This window comes from Castor canadensis, chromosome 19 (assembly GCF_047511655.1).
Source record: "Castor canadensis chromosome 19, mCasCan1.hap1v2, whole genome shotgun sequence".
NCBI lineage: Eukaryota > Metazoa > Chordata > Mammalia > Rodentia > Castoridae > Castor > Castor canadensis.
This window is the reverse complement of record NC_133404.1, coordinates 27,421,258-27,441,637: the sequence shown is the minus strand read 5'-3', so window position 1 is coordinate 27,441,637 and position 20,380 is coordinate 27,421,258. Positions and strand designations below refer to the sequence as shown.

The 20,380-nt window shown below is 46.7% G+C and overlaps 1 protein-coding gene across 8 annotated transcripts in view; it reads left to right on the top strand.

Annotated features, from left to right (window-relative positions):
• Fan1 (FANCD2 and FANCI associated nuclease 1) overlaps positions 1-20,380 on the top strand; it is a 42,080-nt gene that overhangs the window by 11,212 nt on the left and 10,488 nt on the right. For all 8 annotated transcript variants that reach the window (XR_012444074.1, XR_012444073.1, XR_012444072.1 and 5 more), the window contains 7 exons: positions 7,801-7,932; positions 9,171-9,279; positions 10,554-10,673; positions 13,014-13,178; positions 13,753-13,903; positions 19,439-19,542; positions 20,138-20,332. Coding sequence is in view for 5 of the 8 variants with exons in the window: in XM_074062112.1 (XP_073918213.1) it covers positions 7,801-7,932; positions 9,171-9,279; positions 10,554-10,673; positions 13,014-13,178; positions 13,753-13,903; positions 19,439-19,542; positions 20,138-20,332 (976 nt within the window). In the remaining 3 variants the exon portion in view is untranslated. The remainder of the gene's footprint in view (positions 1-7,800; positions 7,933-9,170; positions 9,280-10,553; positions 10,674-13,013; positions 13,179-13,752; positions 13,904-19,438; positions 19,543-20,137; positions 20,333-20,380) is intronic.

Below are 20,380 nucleotides of genomic sequence, written 5' to 3'. Positions count from 1 at the left end.
GTGGAATAACTTTCTTTTTTTTGGGAGAGGAGTGCGGGGGCCATGCTGGGGTTGAATTCAGGGCCTCACGCTTGCTAGACAGGTGCTCTACCTGCTGAGCCATGCTCCAGCCATTTTGAGATTAGAGTCCTGCTTTATGCCTGGGCCAGCCTGGAATACAGTTCTCCTATTTATGCTTCCCGAGTATCTGGGATAACAGGCCTGTGCCCCTGCACCCTGCTTTTTATTGGTTGAGATGGAGTCTCACCAAACTTTTTGCCTGGGCTGGTCTCAAATAGTGATCCTCCCAATCCACCTTGCATAGCTAGGACTATGGGTTTGAGCCACTGCACCTGGCCTTGGGATAACTTTCTTAACTAAATCTTTAAACCTGAGAACTTCTTACCCTGTTTTCAGTTGTCTCATGTCTTTTTCCTGTTTTTATTCTAGTGTGTTTGCTTTTTTTCTTTTTTATGAGGCTGTGCACTCTGAAACCAAGTTTCAGTCTCACTGTTCTCATGGACTGTGAAGTCATTCTGTGCCTCAGTTTGTCTCCTCCTCTGAAAACAGGGTGAATAATAGTTTATTCTTGCAGATGAGTATGGATACATGGGACACATGTGCTCAGAGCCTGCCCTTTGGGGAATACCTAGTACATGTCATTATTGTAATTGCCATTATTTCTGTTATATTTAAGGGGATTACTTTAGTTCTGTGATTGACAAAACCATGGTTGACAAGTTCATGGGTGAGGAGTCCAGGATGAAAAAATAATCCATCTCATATTCTTTCTAGAGAAAATATATAAAAATAATTAAAGCTCCCTTTGTTATGAAATTGGATTTAACTGACTTCAGGAACCCTTTTTCCTCACTTCTGTACTTGAGATAATTGACCCTCACTTATTCACTAACAACGAGTGCAGTGTTGGGTTCTGATTGTGGCAGAGCACTGGTGGCTCACGCCTGTAATCTTAGCTACTCAGGAGGCAGAGATCAGGAGGATCTCCGTTTGAAGCCAGCCCAGGCAAATAGTTCGTGAGACCTTATTTCTAAAAAAAACCATCACAAAAAAGGGCTTGTGGAGTGGCTCAGAAATGTGCCCTGAGTTCAAGCCCCAGTACTGCAAAAAAAAAAGTTCCACCTGTGCTCCTAGATAGCAAGTGAACAGGATTGGGTCATGGGCTACATTTCAGTAGGGAAATAAATAATAAACAGAGTAATTGTAGTGTGTGAAAGTACTGTGACAATTGAGGGGCAGAAGTTCCAGTTTATGGAGAGTCAGATAGTGGCTTTGCAGAGGTGACACTGGAAACAAGACTTAAGGATGAGAAGGAGGTGGCCATGTCAGAGTTCGGGTGCTGCATACAGGAAAGGAGGTGAGCTGGGTGTGTACACAGGCCTGTGTACAACCCTGAGGCAGCGAAGAGCTGGCTGAGCTGTAGAAACGAAGAAGTCCTCTGTGGCTAAAGCTCCAGGAGACAGTGGTTCAAAGGAAAGGTACACAGGGACTGGGATCACAGGGTCCAAAGGATGCTTTGCCTTGGTGCCCTGGTGAGTAGAATCTGTTCTTCCGGAGCCTTGGGAAGCCCCTGAGGAGGTTATGCAGGTGAGTAATCTGTTTCATGTTTTTTAACTAAAGCGATCTACAGAGCAGGGGATAGAGGGGAGTAAGAGAAGCTGTAGGAAGGCTGGTTAGACCTTGGTGGTTGTCTAGGTGGAGGACATTAGTAACCATTTGAACTGGGGTTGGGGCCTCTGTAGGGGAGACAAGTGAGTCTGTCTGAAATAGTTGAGAAGCAGATAACACTTGGTTAGTCGCTGTAGAAGGAGCAGGTCAGATTAAGGGTGGCTCTGGGACTAGGAGACGAATGTGGGAGAGGTAGTGATGCTGCAGGGGGTCTAAGTGTGAGGGGTCACCGTCTGCTCAGTTGAAACTGTCCTGTGTGGCGCTGAACATGCTGCCAGGAGCTCAGGGTCCCGTGTGGAGAGGTGTGAGAACATGGGGATGGTGTTGGAAGCCATGGAACCAAATCAGATCCCTGAGGGAGAGGAGGAACAAGGAGCCTGGGCAGCTGCATGTAGAGGTCTGGTAGGAGCAGCATCCAGGGAAGTAGGAGGACTTTTAGGAGCAAGTGTGACCTGGAAGCCTAAGAAAAAAATGCCTTGGGGATGAGTAGTCACTTGTCTGGAGCCAGCAAGGAGGCCAAGTAAATGTGCGGCCAGAAAAATGACTGTTAGATTTAGGCAGATGTGCTCTATTGACCTCGGAAGGACAGCTTCAGAGGGACCCAAGGAGAGGGTGCTGATATCCAAAGCCAGGTTGGGAGGAAGGGGAGATGGTAGAAATGGCTTCTGGGAAATCTGGCTCCACAACTGTAGCAGAATGTGAGGACAAGGCAGTTTCGTGATGTTGTGTTTCAAAGGTGGAAGATGCTGGTGTGTGTGTGTGTGTGTGTGTGTGTGTGTGTGTTTGCAAATATGGGCATACATCTGCATGCTCTAATGAGTCAGTAGAAAAGGAAGTTGAAGACATTGAAAGGGATAACCAGGGAGGGGACCCATAGGAAGACAGGCAGGGCTGGTGTGGAGCCCTGGAGGAAGGAGGGCGGGGTGAGGCTGGGGTAGGGAGAGCTGAAAGGACTGCTCATGCCTCCATCTCCTCAGGAGGAGTGTGTGCAATGAAAAGTTTTCTATTGTGGTTTAAATGTGAAATGTCCTCCAAAGGCTCATATTTTGGACACTTGGTGTCTAGCTGGTAGCACTATTTTTGGAGGTTGTGGGAACTTGGGGCGGTGAGACCTAGCTGAAGTAGGTGGGTCGCTGGGGGTCTTGTCCTGGCCCCTTCCTGTCTGCTCCACCATACCTTCCCTGTCACAATGGATTGATACCTCTGAACCTGTGAGCCAAAATAAATCATTCCACCCTGTAAGTCAGGTAGTTTGTTATGGTGATACAAAAGTAACTAACAGAAAATTGGCACCAGAGATGTAGGGTCATTGCTGTGACTGACAAACAGTGGTTTGTGGGAAGAATTTGGGAGAGTTCAGACAGGCAGACTAGAGAAGGCCTAAGATGCCATAGGAATTGCTTAACAGGTTATTCTGGTGATCAGAACACCAACAGGAAGGTGGCCAGAGAAGGCCAGGCTCCTGAGGTTTCAGATGGGCACAAGGAATCTATCAGGAATTGGATTGGAGGCCATGTGTGTTACACACGTAAAGAACTTGTCTATGTTCTGTCCGTGCACTAAGATTTTATGGGAGGCTGAATGTAGAGTAATGGGCTACTTCAATCTTGTTTCAAGACAGCTCAGTACTCAGGTTGTAGCATGGATGTGGCTGGCTGTTTTTAAACTGGGTTTTCATTGAGAGTCGGGAGAAAAAAGCAGAGCAGAAAGGTTTATAAAATGTGCAGTTTGACCAAAAAAGGAATTATGCTTAAAGCTGTGGACAAGGAGAGCATGACTGGTAAAGAGATTAGAGCCACTAGAAAGAAATCCACCAGGATGATAGGAAAGGTGCCCTGAAGACATCTCAGGGGTTGGCCAGACCTCACCTACTGTAGGATCAGGGTGTAAGATTGTAAACTCATTTGAAAGATGTTCCTTTAAGAAGAGAGAGCCACGGGGGTGTCCTACTCACACAGGGTTACCTAAGGGAAGTGTTTTCCAGGGTTTGGCTGTACAGATATTCAGAGGCTTCTGTAGACATGGTTCAAAGGGGCCCACATACTGCCCAGTCTGTCAGCAAAACTTGGCATCATCCATGTGATGCTGGTTTTACAGGCATGCAGAAATAAATGCAAGAGTTAAGGAGTCATGGAGGTTTCCACTGAGATTTCAAAGGAAGTCCTTGGAGGCCCAGAAATGTGTGGCAGAGTCAGGATCCTTATAGGCAGTCTCTGAAAGGGTGATGCATGAAGCCATGAGAGTGAAGCCGAAGATGCAGTGGAGAACCCAGGATTTTGGAGATGTCAGGAATGTGGAATGTCTGCCAAACAAAACTGTAATCCTTGAGTACAGCCACCCCAAGAGAGAGGCCATGTGGGCTGCAACCGGCAAGGCCATAGGAATGGGGCTGCCCAAGCCTGTTGGAACTCATGTCATGATACCACATGTTCCAGATGTTCCATGTGGAGATACGGGATTCCACGTTTATTCTGGTAGGTTTTGGTTTTGCTCTGCTCCAATCCTTGTTATTCTCTGTTCCTCCCTTTTAGAGTGGAAGCATTTACTCTGTGCCATTGTATTTTTTTTTTTTGCAATGCTGGAGTTTGAACTTAGGGTCTTCTCCTTGAGCCACTCCACCAGCCCTTTTTCGTGTTGAGATTTTTCAAGATAGGGTCTTGCAAACTGTTTGCCCAGGCTGGCTTTGAATCTCGATCCTCCTGATCTCTGCCTCCTGAGTAACTAGGATTATAGGTGTGAGCCACCGGTGCCCGGCTGCGCCATTGTATCTTAGAAGTATGTGACTTACTTTTTGATTTTAAAGGAGCTCACAGTCTCAGAAGAGTCTTTGAATTTGAACTTTCAAATAATGTTGGAACTGTTAAGACTTTGGGGACTCTTAGAGCTGAACTAAACACATTTTACATTGTGAGATGCCATGAGCCTTTGGGGACCAGGGGTGGAATGTCGTGGTTTGAATATGTAATGTACCCCAGAGGCTCATGTGCTGGGGGCTTGGTCCTGAGCTGGTGGCACTATTTTGTGAAGTTCTGGAAACTTTGGGAGGTGAGACTTAGCTGGAGGAAGTACATCACTGAGGGCAGGTGGTTGGGGTTTTGCCCTGCTTCCTTCTTGTGTCCCTTTTCTCTGCTTTCTGCCCACCGTGATGTGTACTGCTGAGCTCCACCACAATGGGCTGGCACCTCTGAAACCATGAGCCAAAGTAATTTCTCCCTTCACATTGTTCCGTCAGGTATTGGGTCACAGAGATGCAAAAGTCACTAATACAGCTTCCAAGGTAGGGTGTGGCCTGGTAGGCAAGGGCAGGAAGAAGTGCTCCTTCAGAATGGGCAGGCTGGGGAGCAGGGAAATGAATGGAGGCAGGAGTGCTTATTTGACAGCTGTGCTCTTGAGTCAAGAGAATCCATCAGTCACTTGGGTCCATGATTTTCTGCAGCAGCACAGGCTAGGAGGAAATGGCCAGTGCGTACACGATGACTGGGTGGTATGTTTCCCAGGGACAGCTTGACTCATGGTCTCTGGCTGGGTGTGCAGGCTATGAGGACAGAAGTGCCTGTGGCTACTGGGCCATGGTGGGCAGGGGTCTTGGTGAGCTGGAAGCATCACTGCTGGCAGTAATGAGCTGGAAGGATTGGAGGTGACAGTGGATGAAATGCTACAAGTCAGAGTTCTGAAGAGCTCATACCTTATGCAAGGGTAAGAAGAGGAATGGAGCAAGACCAAGCAGCCACTGGCACATAGGTAGTTTTTATTTATTTTTTGGCAGTACTTAGGTTTGAACTCAGGGCCTCATGTTTGCTAGGCAAGTTCTATGTCACTTGAACCTTGCACCCAGTTATTTTTGCTTTAGTTTGTTTTCAAGATAGGGTCTTCTGCTTTCACCTGACCTGACCCTTCTGCCTTCTACCTCTGCCTCCTGAGTAGCTGGGATTACAGTGTGTACCACCACACTCAACTTGTTTCTTTTGAGACAGGGTCTCCCTAACTTTTTTTTTGGTCAATACTGGGGTTTGAACTCAGGATCTTACACTTGTTAGGCAGGTGCTCTACCACTTGAGCCACTCTGTCAGCCCTTTTCTGTATTGGGTATTTTTGAGATAGGGTCTTGCTTTTTTTCCCTGGCCTGTCCTTGAACTGTGATCCTCCTGATCTCTGTCTCCCAAGTAGCTAGAAGTCACTGGCACCTAGCTGGTCTCAATAACTTTTTTGCCAGGGTATAATCCTCTTATCTCTGCCACACAAGTAGTTAGACAGGCACCATGGAGCCATGGTTTGAGTATGAAATGCCCCCCACAGGTTCATGTCTTAAATGCTTTGTTCCCAGCAGGTGGTGCTATTTTGGGAGGTTGTGGAAATGTTAGGAGGAGGTACCTGTTGGAGGAAGTAGGTCACTGGGAGCAGGTCCTTAGGGTATCTTCTCTCTGGCCCTTTCCTGTCTCACTCTGCTTCCTGTCCACCATGAGGTGAGCAATGTCATCTGTCACACGCTCCCACCACCCACACATTCTTCCTCAAACACAGGCCCAGAATCCATGGATCACAGGACCATGAACTAAAACTGTGAGCCAAAATAACTCTTTCTTCCTTTTAAGTTGTTCTGTCACAGCGCTGAGAAAAGTGACAAATGCAGTAGCTGAAGAGACATGGGGGAGGGGTTATGATGAGAAGGACCCAGACCCCTCACTGGGCCTGTGTGACAGGAGACAAGGTAGCGAGGGAACAGTTTCAGAAAATGACAGAAGCAGCCAGTCTGTGCCCAGAAGGCCAACACATGGCCAAAAGGAGGCACAGGAGCTTCCAAGGAGGTAAGAATCATGTCGGGCAGCAGGGGGCAGAAGGGACTCCCCCATATATTCCGGCCCTGAGGTGGGGGCACTGTGAGAGGAGCTGTCCTGCATGGTGGCAGGGGAGACAGCTGGTGAAGGAAGAGCCTGGGACATGGAGGAGGATATTGTCAGTTTCAGGCAGCCCTGGGTAAGCATCTGGGAAACAGGGTCGGGTAGATTTGGTCAGATGAGGGGTGGGCACTGCCTGCATGAGTCCAGTCCACGTGGTGACAAGGGCTGTTGGCAGTGGAAGGAAACAGGGTGATGTGTGATGGGCTGGATTTCTGGTGACCTCTTGAAAGTGGGACTTGAGTCAGCTGTGACGCTGTGTGTGATGAGGCTGCTCCTGGCCCAATGAGTGGCAGGGAGGGCTGTCCTACCAGGCTCTGTCAGCCTCCAGGCAGTTTTTCTGTTTTCTTATGGACCTTAGAATTATCCACTAACATATAAGATGGTCCTGTCTACGAGTTTGTGAGCAGGCTTACATTGAAGGCAGCTTCTCTCCCTCTTAGCGTATGGTATTTGTACGTACTGATATTGCAGGCTTTTGACTTACATTACATTAGGGTCCACAGCACAATGAATATGTTCTCCAGTGTGACAGAATCCTTTAGTCACATGCCTTTGGTTTTGCTACCTGAAGAAGCAATCATAAGCCATCTTTCTTCAGCTAAGTTGGTGTTATTCAATTTTAGCGTAGCCATCTCCCAAAGCATGCCCTCAAAATTATTTTTGAACTATGCTAAGGAATTTTCTTAGCCTTGGGTATCATCCCCTCTGGCTATTTCTGACTACAAATGACTACTTTATCAAATCGCTATCTTGCTATAATTCTGAAGTTGGTCATGTGTTCACTTGGTGCCTGCCAAGTTGTTGAATGAATGAGTGAGTGAGTGAGTGAGTGAGTTTAAAAACCTGGGAGCAACAAGCAGTGAAGGGCATATTTGTATAATAGAACATGTTATGTAACCATACAGGGTAAACACTCCTGTCTTTCTAGGTGGGCAGCATGTATCAGTTGTTCTAGGCCATCCTAGAGCATTTAATCACGTTAAATTGTTGCTAGAATAAAATTTAAGTAGACCTCACATTTTCAAAACATTATTATCCTTCCAAGTTAGATCTAGTGAGTGACTAGGATATGACACATTTTTTTTCTTTGATAGGACTGGGGTTTGAACTCAGGGCTTTACACTTGCAAAGTAGGTGCTCTACTGCTTGAGCCACACCTCCAGTCCAGGATATGACAATTTTTATGGAAATGTTTTTTAATTTTTGAAACTTGGCTGGCATTTCCCCCCCCCAGATATGCAGCAGCTGTGCACACGCTGAGTGACATTTCTACTGCGATGGCCAACGGGAACTGGGAGGAAGCTAAGGAACTCTCTCAATGTGCAAGAAGGGACTGGAACAAACTGAAAAGCCACCCTTCCCTGAGGTGAGGGCTTTCTTGTTTTCTTTTGCAGTACTCGGGATTCAACCCAGGACTTTGCACATGTTAAGCAAGCACTCTATCACTGAGCCCCACCCCTAGTGAGACTTGTTTTTGGGTACCTGGCAAAATTTAATAATCGACCAAGTTGTTTTACCCACTGAAGGTGATTTCATTCATGAATAACATATTCCTTATGCTGGTCAAACCAGAGGTGAAAGTGGACTTTCCTACTTGCTTTGCATAGAGTCAGAGTGCTGTGTGAAACAAAAGGAAATATTTGAGAATTTAAACTGAATTTTATGTAACTCAGAACTCTGTATAGTAGACATTCAAGTGACACATACTCAACTTAAGCCTACTGTCTTTCAATGTCTCTTTTGCCTTTGTAGTGCAAAAGAGAGAGCCCGGCTGTGTTCTGATAAACCCTGTTTATGGATTCTGAAATTGGAGTTTCATGTAATTTTCACATGCCACAGCATATTTTTCTCCTTTTGATTTATTTAATTATTTAAAATTTTAAAAGCCCAGGGTGAGGGAGGGTTGAGGAAGGTTGACTGGGGTACTAAGATGTGGTTAGGTGGGAGTGAGAAGTCATAGCGCACTACTGCACAGTAGTGTGAGATAGATATTGATTCTGGGCTGTTGATCTCAAAAAGTTAGAGGAAAGGATTTGAATATTTTTGCCATAAAGAAGTGATAAATGTTTGAAGTGATAGACATGTTTAATCTGACCGCACAATATATGCACATATTGAAACATCGTGTGTACCCCATTAATATGTATAATTTTTGTATATCAGTTAAAAATAATAGTAGATACAGGAAAGTAAATAATAAGATACACTCCTAAATAATTTTCTTTTTTAACATAAAAGCCATTCTTCATTTTCAGGACTCAGAAAACTAGAGGGTAGCCTTGGGTTTAGAATATCTCCAGTTCTCATCTTACTACACCCTCTGCAGCGACCTAGGGCAGGGTGACTGGCTGTGACAGTGTAGGTTTGTGGTACAGAAAACTGCACACAACTCAAAGCATTGGGAGTACATCTTTTTAAAAGATTCAGTCACGGGCTGGGGGCTTGGTTCATGGAGTGCCTGCCTAGCCAGCATGAGGTCGTAAGTTCAAAACTCAATAGTACCAAGACATAAAAATAAAATGAAAAGATCCAACCTGTTTGTTACAATTGTCTTATAACAAATAATCCGAGTTGTTGAATGATAGGTGTATGTTTTCATTTTAGACACCATGAGGGTCTCCCACTCTTTTTGCGGCGTTTTACCGTCGGGTGGATTTACACCAGGATTTTGTCTCGGTCTGTTGAGATACTGGAGAGACTTCACAAGTATGAGGTGAGCACACTGTGGGGGTACAGCTGTGATGAGCACGGGGAGGAAAACCTGCGGGGCTCTCAGCATTTCCCACAGAGCCCTTCAGCACACAGTGATGCGTGAAAGTGCAGCTAACGTAGGCCGTGTGCAGTCTCTGGGGTTAGTAGAGAGAAGACAGCAAAAGGGCAACGGCTGTTTTATTTGCTCATGAGTTGAGGAGTCTGTGCAGTGGGATGGCTCGTGGGTGGTAGACAGAGCCCAGCAGGAAGCCAAGACAGGTCTCTGCACCCGGAGCCCGAGTCTCTTAGCGAATTCATTGTAAGATTTGGGAGATTCTCAGATGTCTGAGGTGGACATCTCACATGTCTTTATGCTCTCCTGTCAGCTGTCATGAATCATCTGGAGATTCAGTAACAAGTTCTTATACTAAATAAATTAGGCTCAGTCTCTTAAGAAATTTGGTCATGTCCTTACACTAAACACTGAAGTTGCCAGAGCTCCCTTTTGTTTGTTTGATATTTCTGTAGTGTCAAATGGTGTTTTAAAAAGAGGATATGCTAGTTGGGTTTTTATCCTGGGGTCACTAAATCTCAAGAACTATGGATATAGTGGTGTATGCCTGTAATCCCAGCCCTCTGGAGGCTGAGGCAGAAGGGGTGTGAGCTGGAGGCCAGCGTGGGGCTCCATAGCAAGACCCTGTCTCAAGAAAGAAAAAAAAAGATGCATGGATGGCGTCTGAGGAATTTGTGAACTCAAAATTGCATATGTAAAGAGGTTTATGCATTTTTCTGGGGAAAATCATTGCATGTTTCCAAGAGATCATGAACCACAAAAGATTAGCGTAAAGAATGACCCAGTGGTCTGTACATAAACCTAGGCCAGAGGTTCTCCCTGTTAAGGTCGGGTGTTTGGAGGAGAACCCCTCATTTCTGTCCTGCCTGCCCCAAGTCCCTCTGCAGTGGATCCTTTGACCCTGCTGGGTTCCAGAAGTGTTTGGATTTGCCAACCCCAACCAGTGCTCAGCTGCCTGTCCAGAGCTTGAACCTGTGCAGCTCTGAGCTGGCTGATGTGACTCACAGAAGTAGTCAGGGGATCTGGGGTCAAGTAAGGGTGCTCATGCCACACAGGAGGTCACCTCAAAGTCCTTGTCCTGTCAGTCCTGTCAGTCCTGGTCCTTGGCTTTATAATGGAAAGATAGGCATTATCTATATACTTAACCAGTCCTGTTGACTTCTAAATATAGTATTTGATTTTTCTGAGAGGCTAATGAGCTTTCTTTGTTATTGTTGCAATAGGAGGCCGTCAAAGAACTTGGAAACCTTTTGTCTCAGAAAATTTATTGTTCTGACAGCAGAGGTAGATGGTGGGATCGGCTGGCTCTTAACTTAGGCCAGCACCTGAAGCGCCTGGAACCGGTCAGTAATCAGGAATATACCTGAGGCCCTTTTCACTCTTCGGCACATTCTAAAAATATGGCAAATTTTTAAGTACTGTATTCATTCATTCACTCATTCATGTATTTAGGTTCTGGGATGGAACCCAAGGCTTCGTGCATATTTAAGCAAGCACTCTATCACTAAGCTATACCCCCAGTCCCTTAAATACTTTAAAACTGTCGATGTATTTAGAACATTTATTTCTTTTGTTAACATTCTTTTGAGTTCTTACAATTACAAAAGAAATACCAAGACTGGATGCCAGTGGCTTACACTTGTAATCCTAGCTACTCAAGAGGGAGAGATCAGGAGGATCTCGGTTCGAAGCCAGCCTGGGCAAATAGTTCATAAGACCCTATCTCAAAAAAAAAAAAAACCCATCACAAAAAAAAAAGAAAAAAGAAAAGGCTGGTGGAATTGCTTAAAGTGTAGGCTCTAAGTTCAAACTCCAGTACCGCAAGAAAAAAAAAAAAAAGTCATGGATAATGCTGGTACAAGCAGATAAATAAAGACTGGAGTCTTCTATGTTTTCTTCACTGACTAGGGAGATCGTTGGCAGTGGACCCCGTTGGGATGCAGGAGTTAGGATCTAGGAATTTGGAGAGGGAGGATCACATGTCTCTGCCCTGGGCAGGTGCTGCCTTCAAGGTGGTATATGGCTTTTTTGTTGGTCTTTTTATGTTTTGCTCTTCTGGGGATTGACCCCAGGGTCTTTATGCATACCAGGCAGATGCTGTACCACTAAGTTGCACCCCTAGGTCCCAAGAAGGTGTTCTTCGATTTTGGAAATGGTATTACTTTACTTGCCTCCAGATAGAAACAGTGATGAAAAAACCATTCTTTTCCTCATCTTATTGCTGGTGCTTTGTGAAGTATTTTCCTCTGCCCTTGGGACAGGCTTCCTTCTCTTGCAGGCACCAGTGTTCCCTGTGCTGGGGACCTGGAAGGACTGGGATTCTGTTGCCATGCTGGCCAGGCAGGGTGGGGCCTCCAGGCTGCTGCTGCAGAGCCAGGCATCCACAGTGGCTCTTTGTGTGGCTGTGGTGGGGGGAAGGGCCCCCACCCGGCTCCATTCCAGCCTGGCATTTGAGCTGAATGGAGGGACTGTGCCTCTGGGTGGTTTTGTTTTTTCCAGCAGCACATTAAGTGAAGCAGTGATGTAGGGGTGGAAAAAATTGACCACAGAATGTGAAACTATGACATCGTGTTTTTACCACTTTCCACTGAAAAAGTGCCTTGTTAGCTCAGGTGCCAGTGCAAAGGCTGGGGAAGCTTTTTCTGTGGTGGTGATGGCCGTGGTACCTCCTTCCCTCCTTCGTGTTGGTGTTCCTTGAGGCAGAAATAGGCAGGAAAGGTGTATGCTGGCCTAGAACCAGGCAGGGAAGAAGGGAGAGAGCTGTGTTTATGCTGCTTTTTCTTTCAGTAACGATTCAGAGATGTTTACAGATTTCCCCTTGTTCACAGCATTTGTTCCTACTCAGGGGAAGGCTGAATGCTGGGCTTATTTTTGATTGATACTAAGAAATTTCTATTGCCTTTTAACTTTTTCCTAACAGTCTCACTTGCCACGCTTAGTTTTCATTATTGTGTTACCATTCCTCATAGGGTTTGTATCTGCCCCCAGGGCCCATGCTGCTAGAGGGCTTATTCTTACAGAGTGTGGGGGGTGGGGGGCTAGCCTGGCCTTCCTCCCTGCACCTGGCCTCTGCCGTGTGACATCCTCTGCTAGGGAATAGAGCATACATTAGTGTTGCATTTACACGTCTTTTTTTTCTTTTTGGTGGTGTTGGGATTTGAACTCAGGACCTCATGCTTGCTAGGCTACTGCTTTATTACTTGAGCAATGCCTTCCCACCTCCCACCTTTTTGCTGAGTCCATGGCCTTGACCGCATGGGAGAGCCACCTGGGAGTGAGCTTTGCCTAGGCCAGATGCCCAGGACTTCCTGTCTGGAGAGTCTCTCCTCATAGGTCAGGGGTTGGGTGATGTCCTAAGACCCACTGATCCAGGTTTCCTGTGACACAGGGTCATTCCTAAGGGTCATGCCCTCCATGGGGCAATGCTGCTGGGATCCAGTGTCCACACGAGTAACAGGCTGGCAGTGCTCCAGAAAATTTACAGAGAGATTTTGTAGGTGATCTGTGTATTAAAGACAACAGAAGAAGACCCAAGGAGATAGCTTATGTCCCTAGAAGTGCTTTTGGCTCATTTGTTAATTAGCAATCTGAATAATTAACACTGAGACTTCCTGTCGAACTAAACTAATAGATGCTCTGCTATGGCTCTTTTAGGATCTTGATATGTGATTGTTCTTTACTAGGCTATTAGGTGCATTAATGAAGGGCTGGCGGATCCGGAAGTGAGGACAGGACATCGTCTTTCACTTTATCAGAGAGCTGTGCGCCTGAGAGAGTCTCCAAGCTGTAAAAAGTACAAGCACCTCTTCCATCAGCTGCCAGAAATTGCTGTGGAAGATGTTAAACACGTAGGTATCCTTTGAACCTACCAAAAAGGTGCAGGGGAGTGAGCCCAGGGTTTTGCACATGTAAGCTATGACTCGTTCTGAGCTGGGAGCTGTGGATTTAAACACATTCACTTGTTTTGTTTTTCTTTTTCTGACTGGAAGCAACCTAAGACATTTCAGCATGTATTTCCTTGGACTTAGAGCAGTTCATGCTCATTTTGGACAGTGACTTGACCATAGCCATGACTCCTGCTTACACTCTAACACTCTCCTCGTTGACAAGACCAGGGCAGCTAGTGTGCTCACACCTCGGGTGGGCGACAGAACTCCTGAGTAGGAACTCAACAGCATCTGCCAGTTTTGCCTGTTATCTGGGGCAGGGGGGAGGGGAAGAGGGCTGGAGAGCTGCTCTGATCATAGATGCTCTGTGAAGGTGGGGACCGTGACCTGTCATGTCTCTTGGGCATGCCAGCACTGACCACACACAGCACCCTCTGCTGAATGTGTGGCTTTGGGGGGATAGGAGGGCTATAGGCAGGTTTCAGGGGCTTTCACTGAAGCTATGCTAACAGATGCTCTTCTGCTACTGCCCCAGGTGACCATCACGGGCAGGCTGTGCCCACAGCATGGGATGGGCAAGTCTGTGTTTGTTGTAGACACTGGAGACACTGCTACCTCCACCACGGTTCTGTGCTCTGTGGAGGAGCTGGTGCTGGACTACTACAGACGGAGTGGCTTTGACCAGGGTAAACCAAGCAATATTTCTGTGCCCCAGTCAGTCAGTGTCTGGGGGAACAGCAACACACGATGTCTGGTCAGTAGTGGGTTGCTGTCTCTGTCCTCTGCCTATAGCAAGGGCATTGCTGGCCAGAGTGTGTAAAGAAGACTCTTACTATGGTTTTTACCTACTGCCCATGAGGACAGTGGTGTGTGCAGGGATGGAAGAAGTAGCAAGGCCATCTTTGCTGTCAGACAGCTGGTGGTGGGCAAACAGCAGTAAGAAAGGTTGAGGAGCCAGTTGCTGGTGGCTCATGCCTATAATCCTAGCTACTCAGGAGGCAGAGATTAGGACGATCACAGTTCGAAACCATCCCAGGAAAATAGTTCAAAAGACCCTATCTTGAAAAACCCCTTCACAAAAAAGGGCTGGTGGAGTGGCTTAGGGTATAAGCCCTGAGTTCAAGCCCCAGTACTGCAAAAAAAAAAAAAGAAAGGTGGAGGAGCCAGGTGTGACTGCTAACACACCTGTCAGCAGCCAGGCCCAGGCCTGGAGTCAGGTCCTAGCTGTAAGCCGCTCCTCCTGGCATGAAGTAGCACCAGTGGAACCAAAGGAGCTGCTAGAAAGAACAGCAATCTGAATTGCTTTAGAAATGAGCTCTCTTCTGTCCTGTCCTTGGGAGTTGGGCAGACATCTGTGAGATTTGGAGCTTTTCCTGCCTTCCTTCCTGGCAACTCCCTGATCCCCCTGCCCACTCCTCCTTTGAGGGACCTCAAAGTGCAGTAGTGGCACCTTGATGGAAGTGAAGTCAGTAAAAGGAAGCAGTGCTCGTTCCCATTGGACCCACCTTCTCTTCTGCCTTTCAAGTTCTGCACTTTCTTCCTCCTCAGTTTCTGGTGGGAGAGGAAGGCATGTGGTTATACTCGTGTGTATGTGTGCATTTGTCTGCAGCAGGTATGTACACATGTGTACATGTGAGTGTGACTTTGTGCCTTGAGTTGCTGATGAGATAGTTTTGTTTCTCTTCAGAAGTAAAGCGCGAGTGGAGTCCAGGTTGCCTCCAATCGTGTTTTTTTAAGGGGTTAGTTTCGGCTCCTTGTGTGCTCTTGGTTATAGATTTTGTAGATGTCTTTCAGAGGCCATCTTCTGAAATGTTTGTAGCCTGAGTCAGAAGGAATTCTGGAAGCTTCCAAGGATGGGATCATCAGAGCCAGGAGCCAGTACTGTTGGTGGTTATTGTAAGACAGGAAGGAGGGCTGTTGAAGGGCCCTACTGTCCACTTTTCAGAATGTAAATGCACAGAGTGAGGGAGCCTCTGTGGCATGCTGAAGAACTTAGAATAGAAGAGAAATTTAATAGACACACACTGACCTAGGCAGGGAAGCTGCCCGTCAGCCATGGCAAACCTGGACTTTGAATACTGTCACCTCATTTCCTCGCAGAGACCGCCATTGTGCCCTTGCCTCCCACCTTGAGAGACTAATGGATGCTCCAGTCACCTTTCGTCCCTCCCAACTGTGTGTTGTCCTTAGGGAGTCAGAGTGTTTCAGGACATGACATGTCCTAAGGGGTCTTCTCTTCCTCAGATGGGGACCAGCACCTGGTGAGTGAGCGGATGTACGTGCTGGCTGTTTGAGAAAACGTGAGGAAAACACACATACGTGAGCTTACAGTGTACTTGGCTCTTCCTTGGTGCTCATAACCGGGCTGTTACTGGGCCTGTTGTGCCAGGCAGTCAGTAGCTTGAGGAATGGGCTCTCCTCTCAGAGCCCCTTTCTCCTCTGCACAGGCAGATCAGAGAAGGAGGCCCCTGCACCAGCCACAGCTGCATCTCCCAGGAGTGGGCGTGGTTGAGACCACACATGTCATGGTTGGGCCAGGCATGTGCAGGGGGCCGAATGTTTGTGGAGTCACTCAAAACAAGAGCTGCTCTGGGTGTCTCTCTTGTCACTGTGGTAAACCCTGTTGCATAATAGCAATGAAGTTTTGTTTTTTAAGAAACAATTGACCCATCTCTTATGTCAGTTGGGAATTCCTTGGGTTTTTTGTGTTTACCCACATGGGCCTCTCTTGCTCTCTTTTATTCCTCCTTCAGTTTTGGGCTCAGAGAATGTAACTGTCAACCCAGTGGTTCACCTAAGGCCCAGAAATGAGAAGACAGTGAGTTAGAATTAGCACTAGTGGCATGAAATTGTCATTCCTGGCCTTTAAATGCTGAGTAGAAAAACAAGAAAATCAAGGAAAGAAAGAATTATAGGGGAAGTTTCTTTGCCCAGTACCACAGAGACTCAGGAATGGAGCAGGTCCAGCTGTCCTGGACACCCTAGGGATCATGACTCCAACCTTTCTTTTTTTTTTTATGAAACATTTTGTCATGGGAGATATGGAGCCACAGACTTTGTGCAAAGTAGAGAAGATTGTGTACTGGCCCCACAGCCCACTCAGCTCCATCACACCTTCCCCTCCCCCTCTCCCACCTCCTCCCCTGGACTTCCAAAGCATACCCCTCTCATGATAGATACGTGCTATGTAGTTCTCATTGGTCACTTTCGGGTATACCCATCCAGTGCTTTCGTCCTTGTGTGCAGGCAGGCCTCCCTCTGTGCCTGTGCTGTAGGGTTACTAGGCTTAAAACCACTCTGAGGCTTAGCATGGAGGTACAAGTCTATAATCCCAGTGATACTGGAGTGTTGATCTTGAGTTCATGTCTTGGAAAAGTCCAGTGATTGAAGATGCCGGACCTGGAGTTACGAGTTACAGCAAGAACAAAGTTTATTGAAAGGATAGCAAAGCATCCTGATGGGTGAGACTTAGTGAAAGAGCTAAGCCATAGCTGAAGTCCATGAGGTAATGTAGGGGTTCGGCTTAGGCAACCCCTACCTTACTTTAAACCATTTCTATAAGTAGCTATCTAATTGACTTATTGCTGGTTGCCCGCTCCCCCATGCTTATCAGACTGGACATTCCAGGAGGGCCTTTTTAGTCCATCCTGTCCTTGAGACCTGCCATATACATTTTGTGACTTCCATGCATTATTTTGATGAGACCCCTCCTCCCCTTTTGTTTTTCTTGGGAAAGTTTGCTGTGTTAATTTCCTTTAGAGGTCTAGGTTTCATCTCTTTAGATGTTTGTCTTTAAGAATAGTTCTTTGTACCCCTTATCTAGGAGAAAGACCACTGTACTTCATTATCTCAGTGAGAAGCCTGCTCCTCAGTCTCCTTAGATGTTTGCTTTTAAGGATGCCTTCCCATCTCCTTTGTCTATGACAAAGTTTCTTCTGCCCTTTACATTCCCAGGGCTGTTTCTGCTGTTTATTCCCCTTCACGTTTGCTCCCTTCACACCAGCACTCAGGATGCTGAGGTAGGAGGATCAAGAGTTCAAGGTCAACCTGGGCTACATATTGAGACCCTGTCTCAAAACAAGAAAGCTATAGCAAAAACCAAGGCCTGGGGATGTAGTTCAGTGGTTGAGCATTTGCTAAGCATGCACAAGGTCCTGGGTTTAATCCCCAAAACTGCAAAACAAACAGGCTAGCAAAGAAACACCTGGTATCTTCAGATAGGTGAAAATTAGGCTATTATTTCATTTCAGAATTATGTGAGTGTTCTGATTAACTCTAGAGGGACAGCTGTAAGATAGGATTTTACAAAATGCAGGTTTCTTTCTGCTGAGAGGTAAGATTAATCTACATAATATCTTTATTACTTACAGAGAGGTGATGCTTTGGGGGAAGAAGTGCAAACAGCAGTGAAGACAGAGAGATACAGTAAGCCTGAAAAGGTTAGCAGTAAATGGAAGGAATATCCACGCCCCATTGCTAGAGGAAGGGCAGGCTGTGAACTGACATGCCCAAATGCTTCCTCCTTACCTGTGAGCCTGAAAAACAGTTGGGCAGTTACTTTCTCAGAGTATTAAACATTTTTGGATAAAATACTTGTTATTTATTAAAATTGATATTATGAAAATAAGCCAGACACTTGCCAGGCTTTATTCTCGAAGGGGTTTTTCATAAGGGCAATTTGAAATCCCTTCAGGGAAGGTTACTTCTCTTCTTTCTTTCTTTCTTCTTCTTCTTCTTCGTGTGTGTGTGTGTGTGTGTGTGTGTGTGTGTGTGTGTGTGTGTGTTACTGGGGATTAAACTCAGGGCCCTCATGCTTGCCAGGTAGGCACTCTACCACTGAGCTATATCCCCAGCCCTTTTGTTTTTTGAGGCAGGGTCTTGCCACTACCTTTGCCCAGCTGACGTCAAACTCACAATCCTCCTGCCTCTATCTCCTGAGTAGCTAGGATTCCAGGCATGTGCTTCTTTCTGAATTACTTAGATCACACCAAAAATTACCTCAGTTGGAATACACCGCATAGTTCAGGGATGACTCTGGCCTCCATGTTCCTGACCGGGCAGTGCACATACAGGGACAGGAGGTTGTTTAAGAGTCAGGACTCAGTTTTTTTTCTGGCGGGCAGAAGCCAGTGTCCTGGCGTGAAAGTGTTCTGGTAAAGTTAGAGGACTTTGCTTCAGCAGGGGGCCTGAGCAAGTTCTAGCTCATACTTTGTCCTTTTGTATTACAGAGGTAGGATTTGGGGACCAGGGGTTAGAACTGACAGGGACAGGACAGAGAGGGTCCAGTGCAGCCCAGAAATGCAGGATAGAGGAGCACAGCCATATCCTGCTGCTGGCAGGACTCGGATCCCTGTGTGGAGTGCACTTTTGTTGGGGCATAGTGAGCAGGAAGTCAAGTACCAGGCTCCTGAGCACACCAGCTCCATTGTCTGGTCTCTGCTGTCTCCCCACATTGTGCTCGCTATGGCCTCACACATGGGTAGTAGGCCTGGGCCCATAGGTGTGAGGGTCTGGCCGGCCAGAAGAACATTTCTGCTACTGTGGGTATGTCAGGAGAGGGAGGGTCTGGTGGTTGGCGGTTCCTTGGACCAATGTAATACAACTCAGAGAGCCATCTACATGGCTACCTTCCCTGGACTGATAACACAGAGAAGCCCAGTTTTGTAGGGAGGAGCTGACTGAGTCAGCGAGGGAGACCATCGAAGGCCACAACCTTCAGCCTTTTGTAGGCTCTGTCTCTGGATTTTCATGATCCCACTTTCACTCCCTGAGGTTGTTTCCATCAGTAATGTGTGTGTGATGTGAGGAAGGGTGTCTGAACAAGTTGGTCTTCATGGCTGAAGGTTTTTATAAAAGCCTCCAATGCTGAAAACACTGGGATAGCCTGGTTCAAGTCAAAGCAGAGTAAGATGTGGGTGAATGAGGTGAATCCAGATAGGGCCTGGTGCCTCTGAGGGTGGTGCACAGCTTCCTGTCAGGGAAGCGTTTCTTCAGGAGTGGCCAAGGAAACCCTGTAGTAGAGGCTGCTCATGAATTGCAAGACTTCTGTATGTAAACTAGATAGTGTCAGAAGAGAGCTAGGAATGGCAAAGAAACAGCATTTGCTTTACGATTGACAGTATTTCTGTTACTTCCTTGAAATTGGTTGTGTGGTAGATCATGGTGATTTTGAAAGAATAGATAAAACTGGATTGTCCTTTGTGTGTGTGACATTGTCATAGGGATTCATGGGGAAGGATCCACCTTCAGCACCCTGTGTGGCCTCCTCCTGTGGGATATAATCTTCATGGATGGGATACCAGACGTCTTCAGAAATGCCTACCAGGTAACCTGCTAATGCTGCACAATGAGAGGCTTCTGCACACGCCTGTGAGTCACACTGACCTGGGCACCATGTGTCACTTGGCAGAAACCTGATTCCTTGGTACAGGCTTTTGAATCACCTACACACTGTAGTGCTAATTCCATTGTAAGAATACCTTTGGTTTTCAAGATCAGACTTGTAGAATTTAAAAAGTAAGTCAGTAAAATTTTAAACTTTAAGTCTAGTTTACCATCAACATTGCATTTGAGCTCTTAGAATCAAGTCCCTTTCACTTCAGCCTTTTCCAAATGCCCACCATGGCCCCAGCCCCTTGTCAGGACGCTCACTTAACACTGCCATAGTGCCAGCTATGAGCTGGACCGATTTAACCTTGTTAAAAAACAAGAGGGCTCTTGTTTTGCAAAATTGTGACTCTACCCAGTGTGCTAAATTGCTTTTACGTCACATCACATGTATCTGACAGTTTTTACATGTCTCTCCAGAGGAAGAATGTCGTCGACCTGTTGACTTCCATATTTATAGGTATTGAGTATTCCTCTAGTCCACGTGCTGTCTCCAGAACATATTAAGATAGCTTGCTTTCCCTGTGACACAGGCATCCCCCCTGGACTTATGCACGGACAGCTTCTTCACAAGCCGGGGGCCGGCCCTGGAGGCCAGGCTGCAGCTAATCCACAGTGCCCCAGGGGAGAGCCTGCGCGCCTGGGTGGCAGCTACGTGGGAGGCCCAGGAAGGCAGAGCGGCTTCCCTTGTCAGCTGGGATTGCTTCACTTCTCTTCAGCAAGCTCAGGTAGTGGTTCACCTGCTTGGCAAGGTCTGGCCAGAAAGTAATGCCTCC